General features: G+C 40.7%; 1 protein-coding gene across 1 annotated transcript in view; it reads left to right on the top strand.

The window, feature by feature from the left end:
* dym (dymeclin) overlaps nucleotides 1-15819 on the top strand; it is a gene marked incomplete at its 5' end in the record, with an annotated part of 45266 nt that overhangs the window by 13310 nt on the left and 16137 nt on the right. Inside the window, 6 exons of the mRNA XM_079235425.1 lie at nucleotides 594-779; nucleotides 895-1073; nucleotides 2622-2747; nucleotides 2868-2981; nucleotides 3157-3251; nucleotides 7250-7349. Coding sequence (XP_079091551.1) covers nucleotides 594-779; nucleotides 895-1073; nucleotides 2622-2747; nucleotides 2868-2981; nucleotides 3157-3251; nucleotides 7250-7349 — 800 coding nt within the window. The remainder of the gene's footprint in view (nucleotides 1-593; nucleotides 780-894; nucleotides 1074-2621; nucleotides 2748-2867; nucleotides 2982-3156; nucleotides 3252-7249; nucleotides 7350-15819) is intronic.

Here is a 15819-nt window from a genome sequence, read left to right as displayed (position 1 = left end):
AAGCGTAAATCTGTTTCAGGCTGAAGAGTTGCACATTGTGAGAATACTTCAGTGCTTTCTATAAAAAGGTTGACCGCTCTTCATTACTCGGTTCTGCACAGATCCATCCACCCATCTGCTCAACTGAAACTGAGATCTGTAGTTCTCAGACCAGTCCTTAAACTCTCTCTGCTGAAATCCAACCTAGAGAACGGCCAAGTCAAGCACATTTAAAAACAACAGGATTGGACCCAAAGTGCTTTCCGGTCGAGGCAGATGTGTTTAGAGTCCGTAGGATACAATAAAACAATAATAGACAAATAAAATAAAAACCAAAATCGGATCTAATTTGATTTATCATTGTCAGTGGTCAAATAGGTCAATAATGAGTAATGGAGAGATTTGAAACCAGATCGATATATTAGAGAGGATGGAAATATTTGAATATTTTGAAATAAGCTTTAAATGTAACTCTAAAAAATGACCAAAACTAAGAAATAAATAAAAGAATTGTGTAATAATACAGCAAAAAAAATGTAAAGGAAAGAAACACAAGACATGTTTGGTGTATATTATTTTAACTCTGTACTATTTGTGTATCTGTCTGTCTCCAGGTGGGCTGTGGAGTGTCTTCACATTAGGTGGAGCTGGCAGCAAAGTCGGGGTAGAGCAGGAGCACAACCCCTTACCTTTGTCCAATCAGAGCCTTCTGTTACTGCTGGTCCTCGCCAATCTGACAGACGGGCCCGACTGGCCCAACCCCTACCGCCAGGCTATCACTTGTTTCAGAAACACGCAAGGTAATATATTTGTTTATCCATCATACATATTTGAGAGTTGTGTACCAGAGGGTAATAAGGGTAATAAAGTAATGTGATGACGTAATAATGATAATATTTACTTCTAATCATATAGACACATCGTCACTGTCCGCGGAGCAACCTCACACTTTCCAGATCAATTTCAACAGTCTGTACACGGCGCTGTGTGAGCAGCAGCGCTCTGACCAGGCCACGCTTCTACTGTACACCCTCCTCCACCAGAACACTAACATGAGGACGTACATGCTCTCCAGAACCGACATGGACAATCTGGTGGGTATACAGCAAGGTTGACAGTTGGTAATAACGCACATGCGTGCATGTTTGTAATCCCTGTCTCAATTGGTGTTTTGTGGGTAATTTAAAACACAAAGGCAAAAGAAAAAACCACTCTGTGATTGGGTAATCCTCATTAAAACACATTATGCAGTCCTTCCTCACACACATGGGTATGGCCATGAAATCGTTTCATCTAGGACCAATGCTATGGCTCAGTAAATAGTGGGGATGTATGCAGTGGCAGCTGGTGCTATTCTGTCCATGTGGGACAGTGCCAGTTATTCCTTACAGCACAGTGAATGTACTGAGGCAAATAGTGAATGAAAATCAATCTTAAGCTCAGCATGTCAGATGGTATCACATATGAACATGGTGGGCAGTCACACGAGGCTCTGTCACACAGTGTAACAGTAAATAATTTGGTTTCATTGGATATGAGTGGAAGTAGGAGTTACTGTGTGTGTGTGTGTGTGTGTGTGTGTGTGTGTGTGTGTGTGTGTGTGTGTGTGTGTGTGTGTGTGTGTGTGTGTGTGTGTGCGTGTGTTTCACCTTTTTACCAGGTTTAAAAAGACTAGTCATTTAAACTTGCAACAGAAAATGCACGGCAATTACATTTCATTTAGCTGACGCTTTTATCCAAAGCGACTTACAATAAGTGCATTCAACCATGAGTACAAACTCAGAACAACAAGAATCAAGAAAGTACAATTTCTTCAATAAAGTTAAAGGACAAAGTGCTATAACTAAGTGCCATTTAAGTGCTACTAAACATGTACAGGAAATGTAGTTGTTATACAATCATATTTTGAACTGGCAGGTCAATTAGATACATTTACGTCTGTCAGTATGACTTTTTCTGTGTTATTCCCTTTTTATGGCTGCTGTAATAAAATATCATCATTAGCAAATCTAGCTTGAGCTCTTTATGAAGGGGGGGCTCCTAATGAGTCTAGCCACAATAAAGCGCCGCTGCACGGCAGAGTAATGAGCCTACACTGCATCTGTGTGGGTTCATCGCTCACCATGCTAGCGACTAACGGCTTTCACTCCGACGGTATGATTCTGAGAATTCAATCTTGAACATTGCCGTCATTAGCGAATCGCTTTTACCATCTGTTTTGCATACTTCTGAATACAGCATCTGCCTCCACCTATAGTGTAGCAGCCCTGAATGAATACTTAGTACTCAGTTTAAAACTACAGGTGGCAACGCCGCTATCGTTTCGGGGCTTTATGTATTACTGTAATAGTGCAATTTTACTGCACTCGTTGATACATTAAACTTAAAGAAAACCCCTTGGCAAGACAACAAAAGCTTCCTTTCGGAGTAGAAAAATACAAAGGTTACATTTTTGTATTGTAGAAGAGGTATTCAGCGTTTCAGTTTCATGTGCAGCAAGATTGATATTAGCATTTTTGCCTCCTCGGGCTGTTTCATTGTGAAATCTTGTAACGAGGATTGAATAAATGTAATTTCCGCAAATATACCTACAGACGTGCTCAGACTCCCCCCCCCTCCTGCTCTCCCACTCTTCCTCTCAGGTGTTACCCATCCTGGAGATCCTTTACCACGTCGAGGACAGAAACTCTCATCACGTCTACATGGCCCTCATTATCCTCCTCATCCTCACGGAGGACGATGCCTTCAACCGCTCCGTCCATGAGGTGGTGGGTAGAAACGCGTTGTTCACGTTTCAGGCATTGCCACTGCAACCTTCCTTTATTTGCGATGGCCGGGATACTTTTCGACAGATATGTCTCATTCCTGTGGGTCTCTCCCTCTCGCAGGTATTGAAGAACGTCTCGTGGTACTCGGAGAGAACATTGACGGAGATCTCGCTGGGCAGTTTGCTCATCCTGGTGGTCATCCGCACCATCCAGTTCAACATGACACGGACGAGGGTACGTTTAGCACGTATTCACACAGTTTGTGTATTCAGCCATGCTTTCAGAAACCTAAAATTAATAATTAATCACATGCACATAGGCCATTTGTTTTAAAATATTGAAATAACAGTAATGTACAGTTTAACGGCAACATCAGGTAACGTGTATGTTTGTGTGCATCCTCCCCAAGGATAAGTACCTCCACACCAACTGTCTTGCTGCACTTGCCAACATGTCAGCCCAATTTCGTTGTCTCCACCAGTACGCTGCCCAGCGCATCATCAGGTGAGAACATGATGTAACTCTACAACAAACGGAGCAGAACAGAGGATGATGGAATCATTTATTTGGTTTATTTCCTCCATTATTCAAGCAACCTATTCTCTCTCTTGTTCTCCTCTTTTCTTTGGTAGAATATTACATGTGGTTTGAAACTAAATGTAAAATCGTATAACACGGAGGCAGTCTATTTTTATTGTGTACTTTGCCTGTTTAACATTGCATATTTATATATATATCTTTCGTGGTTTAAATTAGAATCTGCATCATGACCTTTTTTTTATATCACGATATATAGCGAGGCCTGTTTTTGACTTTGTCTGTGAATTAAATACCACAAAATATAAATACAAATATAACACACTTCATCAGAATGATCCAAAATGCATACAAACATCCAATATTGCCTTGAAATAGTCCTGCTCTTTGACTTGCAATATTTTAATGATACAAACGTATATATATATCCACAGTATAAAACGTATGCCAAGTCTCTTGGCATCTTCATATCTCTGACCCCTACTAACTCTAACTGTGCTGAATGTGCTTCCTTTCTGACTGACAATTTGAATTAAAAAAAAGTGTGCATCTCAGAGAGAGTGTTTTTAAAGAAATATAAATCAGTTGCTGAAGGAGAAAAAGGCTGGCACACCATCAAAGCAGTTGATGTATTTCCGCCAGAGGCCTTCCTGAGGGCATGATTGTAAATACAGTCTGCTCTAACTACAGTATTGTACAGGAGATAACGTGCTTCCTGACATTTTTTGTAGATTCACATACTGAAATCAACAGTATCACTTCAATTGCTGCCTCAAGTTAAGTGGCAGGCTTTGACGCAATGTTCCTCTGTGAGGCAAGCGAAGACGCCAAAAGAGAGACAGAAATTGCCCAAAGACGAGGGTTCAAGTTCACACACAAGCATGTTCATTAATTTTAATGATGGTTTCAGTAACTCGACAGTACAGCAGAAGAGACTAAGACATTAAATATTGAGAGAGTGGTGGGCCTGTATTGAGAAGAACATTATGTCAGAAGAGGGAACTTAGCGGACGGATTTGGCCTATGAGGAGACGGAAGAGTTTAGAGGACAAGGTCCAAACCGCACACACACATCAAGTCATTCATGTCCGTCTGTGAACTCCAGACAAACAGGAAGGAATGTTTCCTTCCCTGAGGACGTGCACACATCCACGCACACTCAAGGATCCTCTTATCTCGCTGCCTGGGTCTCTGTCTGACTCAAAACACCGGGGAGTCACAGATACAGAGAGGAACACTGTCTGTGACTGTGTACATGTCTGTGCCGTAGTGATGGAGAGCTACTGACTCCATGTCTGATGATAATGATAATGATGATGACTATGATGGCCAAGGCCGGGCTGAACTGGCTAGATAAAGGGAATTTCCTGCCAGGAATTTCCAAATGTCTGCCAGGAACTCTGCTCCTTAATTCAGTTGTTGCTGTTTATTTACAGGCAGCTGTGGGTTTAAATGGCCTCCACCACCTCGCATCTTTCCCTTTTTGTTTTCTATTCATTTTCTACCACAATCAATACTCTCTTTCTGCCGCATTGTTCCTATCCTCCATATCCACAGTCTCCTCTGTCACCACACATGCTTGTTTGTGCGATTAATACACACGTTACTCTCTAGATTAATTGTTTGGTCTGAAGAAGATGCCCATTACAAGTTTCCAGAGCCCACTGTGACATCGTACTTACATTTGAGAAGCCTCAATCTTTCCTTTTAAAATTACTAAAATTATTCTATTAAATATCAAACTAGTGGCCTGTTAATTTCCTCTTGATAAAATAATATATTATTTAAGTATCATTTGGTTTGGTTCAACAGTAGTTCACACTAACTAAAACCTATTTGTATGCTCTTTTCAAATTTCATTTCTAAAAAATATAATTTAAGACAAAATATTGCAAAAAGGGCTTACACTTGCGTGAGGTGTTAAGGTTTAAGAATAAATATAGATTGAGTTTTAAGGGTACACATAACTGGATACACATAACCGCAACAACCCTTGTTGTTATTTGCCCCCTTGTCACCCTGCTCTAAATCACTAAGTACAATGGAGAAAAAAATACCTATAAGTTTATTTTATAAACACAAATACCATTTTTGGTGGGCAGATGTTAATGTTCCTAAATTGATTATATAATCTTCAATGTGCGTCGTCTTGGATATATTACAATAAAGGTAATTGATGCAGCAATAAAAATCTTTTACTTAACTTATTTCCTCTTTTCTTTTCAAAATATCTGAAATGCTCTCAAAATGTGAACAGCTTTTTCATGGAAACATCATTTCCAACAGTCACTCACGCAAGCCTCAACATTAATGTGTAAACATCCACACAGAGTTGTATGAACAGCACACATCCACTCACTGTGCTAGTCCAGATAAAAAAGGATCCTTTGAACTGGTAGAAACAGAGCAGCTACACATATTCAGTGTCGGGGGGACCCACATCTGTCGTTACTTCAGCCTCGTAACTGATTTTGGGATCAGGCCAGCAGTGTGGAACTCCTTCTGTGTGGCGGTTTCCCGGGCCGTGTCCGTCACTGCCTCAGCCCAGATGAGGGATGTTATTGTGGGCAAATGTCCCAGGTGGAACTTGGTCGGTGGTCTCATTTGTAATAGAAAAAAAAACTGAATTGATAGTACAAGAGGTCCCATTCGGTTTGTAGATAACAAGGAGACCTCCTCATAGCTGCTCAGATATCGCCATTCATTTGGCCAATTAGCCGCAAGAAGAAAAGCTGAGAGACTTTGTGAGTGTGTGTGTGTGTGTGTGTGTGTGTGTGTGTGTGTGTGTTTCAGTGCTGACGGATGGACAGGTGATGCTCTGAGAGGCTTAGCTGCGCTCTGCATCTGAGTTTCTGCTAACCCTTTGCTGTCATTGAATTTCATTTATTCTGTAATTTTTTTTTCTTGATTGACACACAAATTACACTTTCAACAGCCTTAGGGGCCTGGAAAGACTATTAAAAAGTTGTAATTAAAACAGAAGGTCACTAATAATTATAATGATAAACACAGATTGAATATGATATGAGACACTGAAGAAAAAAAGACTATAATTATGATATATACGATGAGATGTAATAAAGAGGTTAACAAGAGAGACATTTTTCGTCGAACCAATATAGTAGAACTTGTTCTTTTAGAGTTATAAACTACTCAAAGTGACAGCCAGTTGTTGTTTGCATTAAAAAGTTACCTTAAAGAATAGATTTCTCTCAATTATCTTGCTTGATCACACATGTTGAGTGAATCAGTTTACTGTGGCATCAACACTGTGCACTATAATGGTGTGTGTATGTCTGTGTGTGCGCGTGTGTTGACCCACCCTATTGCTACCCAAGGTCGCCCAAGCACACTGCAGGACCCCTAATGTACCCTATGTCCATGTCTAGCCGTCACATTTAATCATGCAGTCACAACCGTGCATCTGTACACACACACAAACACACACAGACACACAATAAGGGCAGTTAACTTGTGGGTCAACTGGCAGACTGTCCCCTGCAAAGTGCAACAAACATACACACGTGTATAAATACTGGACATTTTCAAAGAGTAACCAAGCCTGTGACCTGCGTGGGCCAAATACAAGCCAGGTTGGAAAAAGGATTTGTGATTATACAACTTGGCATAATGATTATTATTTTTGACACATAATTTCTGAAGCGGTCTCTTGCCATTTTTATGATTATTTTGTTATTCCAAAACTAATCATTATTAATTATTCTAAAGGCCTCATTTAGAAAGCAAAACATACCTGTTTCTCATAATGACCTGTCTTAAATAAAGGCTTCTCTCTTCAGGTATACTGAGTTATTGCCACTGTATTTAAAGCACATTCATTACTGGTCAGCATGTGCAGTATGACGACTGTGTATTTGGGTTATTTGGTGAAGTGTATCATTCATCTCTGGTTGCTGCTCTCACTCCTTTTCCACCCTCTCTCTCTCTTTCTGTGTCTCCTGCAGTTTGTTTGCTTTGCTTTCCAAAAAGCACAACAAGGTTTTGGAGCAGGCAACACAGTCTCTGAGAGGCAGACAGGGAGACAACACAGCCTTGCCCGACTATGTGAGTATCTCTCTCGCTCTCTCTTTCTAATTCAGAGTCAAACAAGCTTCATTGGCAGGAATAACCCAGGTGCATTATTGCCAAAGCTAAATTACAGATAATTGAATAATTACGTTTTACACAAGAAAACCACATTGATAATCACAAGATAACAAATACACTTTATAAAGCTACAGTGGGTAACTTTAATAAAGATAACTTTTTGTCATATTTGGCTCAAACTGTCTCTATATCCTGACTGTAGTACATGAGGCAGATAATCTGTGAAAACAAATCAGGTGTCTGCCTCCTTTGCAAGATTCACTGCGCCTGAAGAATAACAACCAATCGGAGCCGAGGAGGCTCTAACACAGCTGTCAATCACTGCTTGTGAACTCCAATCAAACTAGGCATCGCTGATCAAACATGAATCAAGGTTATGTTAATTCCCATGTCAAATGTATTCCAAAGCACGGTTTAGTGCGCTGCGTGAAAGTGCAAACCGCCCACCAACTGGAGCGAACTTTCTTATTTTATAGCTAAACAGTTGAGGTTAGAAATAGGAAAATCCAGTCACATAATTTTGATTCATATTTGATCTGTGCTGACTAGTTTAACAGTTTGATCAGAGTTCACAAGCTTCACGAGTAGTGATTGACAGCTGTCTTTTTTTATTTTATTTTTTAAGAGCACTAAAACAAGGCAGAGGAACCAGATTTTTTTTTTCTTCTTTCCCCCATCTGTTTCATGTATTGCTGTCAGGATTTATTAATACTTTGAGCAAATATGCCTAAGAGCTATTTCTATTAAAGCAGTAGCTTTAAACACACACCGAACCGGATTGAAATCCATCAGTAACATTTACTATCGAGCTTGTGGCACCTCTTGGTGAATGACAAGTCAGCAGCATGAGTTTCGACTTTTGTATTGTTCTGTTTATGATCTTCAGACTGCAAATAAAAATGATCATCAAGTTATTGATTTTATTTATTACATATTTTTTGTCAATGAAAATTTTCTTCAAGAAATAGTTTTTAAAATACGCATATTCACCTTCTTGCTAGGGTTGGACGTAGGATCAATTCGACAAGCTTATCCTTTGCTTACAGGACCATTTTAATTTTTTTTTTCAAATTGAACAAATGAAATATAATATTTTGATTGGTGCGCTTTAGAGGTGCTGGTAGGCGGATTTTGCTACCTTTGGACAGTGTCGGTTTAGCTGTTTCAAGTCTTTATGCTAAGCTAACCGGTTGCTTGCTGAAGCTTCATATTTAGCATTCAGATGTGACAGTGGTATTGATCTTCTCATCATCTAAAGTAACCATATTACTATTTGTATCCATCTATGTTGTAATGGTTTGCAAAAACAAGCAACCATCATAGTATTTGAATTAAAAGCTGTAACCATCAAAATGCTAAACGTTCCATTTATTGTATTTGTCAGCATTATGTGATATTGTTCAAGTAAAGAAGAGACATCATAATGTCGTGCGCTCCCTTGTAGCATCTCCTATCACACATTTGTACATGTTTTTTTTATATCTCTCTAAGTCTGCTGTAAAACACTGAGACAACTCCACATTTCGCTCCTGGCACCAGTTGTGTCGACCAGTTTAGATACTCACTGGGATTCATTTTAAGGATGTGGTGCACAGTGTGACGCCGTTCCTACATTTTCAATTTCAATTTAAGTCCCATCCCTGCGGGTCCAGCATCGAGTCGCAGTCTGCAGCTCCGTCTACTCCGATCCTTTGTCTTCCTCTCATTACTTTTCCAGCTCACATCCCACACGTTTTGTACGGAAATAGAGTCTCCACTTGTAGAATGATATTAAATGAAACTATTGAGCGTTCATGAAATTGGATGTTAAAAACAGTCAGTCACAGTGGCACCAAAGCAATATTGAAATTTCTCTGGAACATCAGCGTATATCTGAAATTGAAATCTGAAAAGCACGACAGCAGTAACTATGTGGAGTAAGAGTTTAAGCCAATGCATTGAATAGTATTTTGTCCCAATGCATTCGTATATCTATGGATCTTGTTGGGACGCCACACCTAAGTACACTGTTTACTATTGACGGTATAACCGTCTGTATTTGTGTTCAGGCACTTCTGCCTCGGGTTTGTCTGTATACATCTCAGTCTCCCTGTCTCATTAGATTTGCTTGGTCCTAGATAAGTGTGTGTGTGCGTAAACATATTTCTCTGAGTGTGTGTGTGTGTGTGTGTGTGTGTGTTTGTGTATATGGGTTGGAGATATATTAGGAGGTCCCCGTAGATACCCTTAGGTGTTGTGGAAACGTGAGTGTATTTGAGTGCTCTTTCAACCATGTAGCGACTGTCTGATGAGGCCTTCTTACAAACAGACATAGATGCACACACACACGAAAACATATACAATGCAATTATCCAGCTTTGTTTTGATGCTTCCTTCCTTCAGGCCTTATTTTACTGTTCTTTTTTATATACACGCATTCATAAACACCCACCATATATGACTGGAAATGGAAAAGGAAAGCATGAAGAGAGATTACTTTGCCTTGATTAAATCTTCCCTGTTAAAGATATCATTCCAGCCAGCTGTTTCCATAAGAGCTATCGTTATAGTCACGGAGTGCACACTCTGTGACTATAACGGTAGCGACAACAATAACGAGACGCATGCATGCACGCACACAGTTAGAGGTCAAAGTGCAAGGTCGGCTAGACGACGGCACTCCTGCTTTGGGTGTTGCTCAAGGGCACAAGGCACATTTCAAGTCGGATTTTTTCCATGGGAATTTTACAACAAGAGTTTTGTTCCTAGAAGAATGTCTGACATCCAGTCTGGGTCATAGACTTTTAAGACCGAGCTGGTCAACTTTTCTGATACCGCTGTTTATCCTTGAGCTTAGACTATACTAACTCATGTGACATTGGTTCCCATGTCTACAACGGTTGCCGTGGCTTATTGTTCACAGCGAGAAGTCAGCTTTATTGACATCTGTGGATTAAAAGGAACACATTGTATTGTTTGCCTTCTGAGCATATGCACACACATAAAAAAAACACCTTGAGACATGCATTCAGCCTAATTGTGTCTTAACAGCAGAGTGCACAATTAACTTTTCTCACGTATTTGGTTGTAAACAACATCTTGATCTTATTGTTGTTTCTTTCTCAAAGCACAGCTTTCACATACAGTTTCAAATTAGGAGTGCTGCTACGAATTTCATCATAAATCTATCATAATTCTTAATTCATAAATACATAAATTGTGTGTTCTGTAAAGAAATTGGTAGAAAATTACTACCACCACTTCCCAGAGCCAAATGTGATGAATGCATATGGCTTATTTTGTCCAAGCAATACTCCAAGAAGCGTAAAGATATTCAGTGACCCATAATGTTCATCAAAGTAAAGCAGCGCATCCTTACAGCTGAGAGTATAATTGAGATGAGAGCCATTTTGTACTTGTCAGAAATAGAAATAGAAGCACATTATTTTTCTGAAGAAGTTTCTGCTTTACTTATCAAATAATTTCAAAGAAGACTAAAGTAAACAACAGAACTAACCATTATGCTGCGGTGAATTTTGATTGTTGATTTTTTTTTTTTTGTATCCCATATTGTCATTGACCGTAACGCTGGTTTATTTATTTATTTTTTTTATGTGTGACAATGAGGACTTAAACTGTCTTTGCGTGTCGACTAAATCTTGGGCAAATATCTCTGGAGGAATCATATATGGAAAATAAACTGCGAGTTAAATACAACGGCAAATATGAACGGCTATTCCATCCAAGTCAATGGTTGCAAATGTTATCTACAGGCTAAGACTTACCTGACAAGCCATTTGTCTCTCCCCTCTGTTATCAGTGGGAGGCTTTACATACATTCTTTACATAAAGCCTGATGCATAGCTTGTCCTATCTAGCCAGTTATGACCTCACACGCTTGGTCCGTCGCAGGTTTTGTAGATGTGACATCTTAAAGAAGTTGTCGACTCCCTTTGCTTCCTCCATCGGTGGCCCTCCTCTCCTCCTGCAGGAGTAGTGGATGTGGCAGAGTAATCGAAAGCAGCCTGTTCTGGGGTTATTCACAACCTCTCATCTTAACTACGGACGTTTAGGAAACTATAGGGTGAGATAAAGAGGTGCGGAACATGAGGAGCAAAGAAGAACAATAGAAAGAGGAGAAACAAGCGGAAGGTGAGGAAGGGTTTGGAGAGAGGCTGGGCTTGTGATATGCATCTGGAAACAATGTTATTTGGCCGAGTCTGGCTCTGGAGAGAGAACTAATGTTTGTTTAATGTGGAATTGTCCTGGACATGTAATTGCTCTCTTTTACAAGGGAGCGACTAAGAGGAGGATAAGAACAAAAATCGTCGTCTAATGCTCTAAACCGCGGGTTAAAGCTGGGCACATTCTGCTTCTGCGTTAATGTCTCCCCCTCCATTTCCCTCCCTCTCTCCCTCTTGATGTCGGCCTCGTGGTCTCTCTCTCATATATACAAACACAGAGCACACCCCCCATCCTTGTATGTGTTTGTGCTGCTGTGTCTGGTTAGTGTCAGGGAAGAAAGAGTGAAGGGTACAGGCCCCTCGAGCCCCCGGGGGGACAGCCAGAGGCTCCCAGTCCAAGCAGGCCAGCTCTCTGGGGGCCCCTCGGTTGCTTGCTCTGCAGCCTCGGCATCTCTGATTGCAGTTTTTTTCTTTCTTTCTGCCCTTTGAGATATGTGCAGTGACATGCAATATATGCTCGTACACACAAGCAAACATAAAAAGAAAGGAAGTATGACCTGTGTTGCATTGCATTGCGTTGTGTTTCGATGTTAATGCTCCCAGCCAGGGGTAATGTTACTTCTGTGCCTCTTCGTCTGTTTACTGCTGCGCATTCCTGGGAAGAGACTACAAGCGCGCACACACACACACACACACACACACACACACACACACACACACACACACACACACACACACACACACACACACAGAGCCAGAAGCATGTTGGACCACCCTGTCTATGTGTTTATGTGCGCTGGTTGAGTCACAATCTGTGATCTCTTTTTAATAGCCATAGTAGACACATGCCATAGCTTTGTAGCACCATTCCCTTTGTTTAGGAAAAAAGCAGAGCCCGAGGATAAATCAACAGATAATAAACATTATGCCTTCTGTTTATTATCAGGCCTTCCAGGAATTTGCCACTTTCTTATTGGGCTACAGAATTGTTTTGTGAAATTACACAGTTTTTACATTAATGCTGCAATAGCTCATATGACTAGAAGTTGTGTTTTTAAGTTGATTAATGTACAGTCTCTGGGGTACATGTCGGTGAACAGATAATAGAAACCAACCAAACATCAGATTTTATTTCTTTACTTGATGTTACCCTGTCAGTCGGGCTATAGCTATGTAGGCTGTCGTCACTTGTACATGTGACAAGAAGTCATAAAATATACCCAAATCTTTAATTTAACGCCCCCCATTTAGCATTTTTAAGCAGTGTATAAACATTTAATGTATTGTTTATGGCACACTATAATGTAGTTATAAGCAGCTACAAGGTTACTGTTAGTGTTTATAATGTACAGTATTTGTCAAAAATGATAACTTCTCTTATGAAGACACGTTTTATATTATTACATCTGTGTTTTACTACATTGCCTTTTGAAGAGTCTCCACTTATTGTTGCCCACGGGAGAATTGTATAGTGATAAACACTGCTCACGACTACTTTATAGTAAGTTACAAACCCTTTTTAATGTTTATATACTGCCGATAGGGACTACATTTTTTTATTGTTGCATTTTCTGGAAAATTCCATGGAAATGTATTTATGTATGTATATTAATGTTTTTCAGATAAGGTGTGAAGGGTCTTTTTCCATACTTTCCTGTCCACCAGTGAAATTACTATATTTAATGTAGCCTCCTCATGGTTCAATCACAAATGGGAATCTCATACATTTTCAACATCTACTTCTCAGCCTCTGAGATTGTTAAATATTGCAGGTTAATCGAACAGCCTTACGCTGACTTTCTCCCATGTGCATTGCCTCTCCTTCCATGGGGCTGATGGAGACTCTGGGATAACGTTATGTGCAAGGGCAGAGATCAGTGTCTCCCGTCACACATGGTTTACCTGAAAGTAGGGATTGATTGATTGAAGTGTGAACTATCCTGTCACATTTTTTTTTTTTATCATCTTTTGATGTAGAACCAATTCCCCCCAACATTATCATAGCGCTTCACTGAGATCAGAGGTTACGGTGTGCACACACATACACGTATACACATACACATAGACACGAGTCAATTCATGTGAAAATGCCCAGAGGGGTGAGATGGAATAAGAAATGAGGAATGTATAGGAGGAAGGCGCCTATACATTCAACTTTTCATAACTTTCAAACCTTTAATGTATGTGTGTACACTTGAAGGTTTTGGCTACGTATAGCAGTATGAGGAATAATAACTAGGTTGTGATAACAAGTATTTCTGAATTCATCTCGTTACAGTGGGTGAGCAGTGCAACCCGCAAACTAGCATTTTACTCACTTTTCTAGTATCAGCTCTGCTTCTATCTAACAGAAATATTCTCATGGCAGGTGTCGGTAAAATGTGTGGCTCTTTCATCTGACTTTTGCCTTTTCATTTGTTTTCTAGGATCCAGCACCTGTTAATGTTTCTCGCTCTACTTTCTGTTGGCCAATCAAATACATGCAGGCGCGCACATTGGAAGATTATTTTGTAACCGCACACCATATTTCTACTGTTTAGCCTACGATTACTGCGATAAAAGATAAACGGATTGCCACTGTGATAACTTTCCAGATAAGCAACATACTTCCTCATTTAGTGTCTGATAGGTCTCCAAACACAGGAATTGCGCTGAACTTCCTGTATCATATTTTATTGCTCATCGTCTCGCCAGTACCTGAAGCATTAAAATGTAAAATTGGAGCTGTGACCTCTTAGACGGATGCTACTTGCTCATTATGTTATCCTCTCAGTCTCAACATAAGTCTGTCCCCTTGAAATCTTCTCATTAAGTCGGTATCCTGCTGAGAGCTGACTTATTCCCTGACCCTTTTTAGTCTTATCTTCCCAATTGTTACTGCCCAGTAAAGACCATGCTAGACCTAGTTGTTTGTTTATTTGATAGCCAGTCTCTCTATACATACATATCTGTGAGATTCCTATCTTCTGTCCTCTTTTGCTTGGACCCTCTCTACGTTTATTTTCGGGCAGTAGGAGTGCCACCTCTGCAGGCAGCAGGTGTTCCGGGTTCCTAATGATTGTCTGTCTCCACATGGCAGGTTGGGCAGCCCTGCTGTGCGCTGGTCTTTTACTGATCAATGCGCAGCAAAACAACACAGCAAGCAGCGGATCAATTAGTGCTGCCCACCTTTCTGCCACAGTGCTGTTGCAGCCCTTGGCGTCATCTTTTTTTCATCATAGTCACTTGTGTCATCATCAACATTACCGCGCCCCCCCCCCCCCCGCGCGCCACGCTGTGATTGTTGGCCAAATCTCCGAGAGGCTTATTTGAAGGGATAATAAGGTGTCTGTCTGTAAATATGCTGGACTTCCACTCCACACAGACAGTGATGCAGCAGTTGTCCAACGCCGTCTTTCCTAAACAGATCCTAGACGGGCATTGTTGGTGCTGTAGTTCTGGAGGCAAGCACTATCTTTTTTTGCCTCACTCTGTGTGTGTCTGTGTTTGCAACAAAGGATGTTTTGTGAAACTATGGGGTACTAAGAGGCTGACCTGGGCACAATGCTCCACAAAATGATGTGATTATGACATGGCTGTGGGACCATAATGCAGGTCAGACAATGACCTATTTAAAAAAAAAAACTCCCACAAGACTGAGCAGGCTGCTGCTACTCAGCCAGTCTGACCCTCTCTGTCTGTCTGTCTGCATGGGGATTTTTCCCCTGTCTCTTTATGATTTACTTCTATCTTACCTTCCCTCATTGTTTTGCCCATTATAACATTGCATCCAGGATTAAAAATGCAAAGATTCTTTGAAATTCTGATTTAGTGGTTTATATTGTGATGGTGCAAAAACATCTGGCTTTTAGGTGTGGCTTTTAACACTTTCTCTGTTTGTCTTTCTGAGTATCAGTCTGTGTTTATCTCCATGCCCTTGTCTTTGTCAGAACTCTTTCTTAATATGTCTGGTTTGTCTGCCCTGCAACAGCCTGCAGTGAGCAGCGGGGCCAGCCAGGGAATCACTAAGCTATTGGTTTAATGATGCCAGCCCCTACTTTACAGGGATTTACATGTCTGTGTCTCTAAACACCCTGTCCACACACACACAAACATGCATAAAAACACGCATGGGTGTGATAGCACGGCTAGAAACGCGCGCACACACACACACACACACACACACACACACACACACACACACACACACACACACACACACACACACACACACACACACACACACACACACACGCACGCAGTGTTGTGTCGGCAATGTCCTTCCC

This window comes from Taurulus bubalis (assembly GCF_910589615.1).
Source record: "Taurulus bubalis genome assembly, chromosome: 19".
Taxonomy (NCBI): domain Eukaryota; kingdom Metazoa; phylum Chordata; class Actinopteri; order Perciformes; family Cottidae; genus Taurulus; species Taurulus bubalis.
Note: the sequence above shows the minus strand (reverse complement) of the source record. Positions and strands in the feature narration are given on the sequence as shown.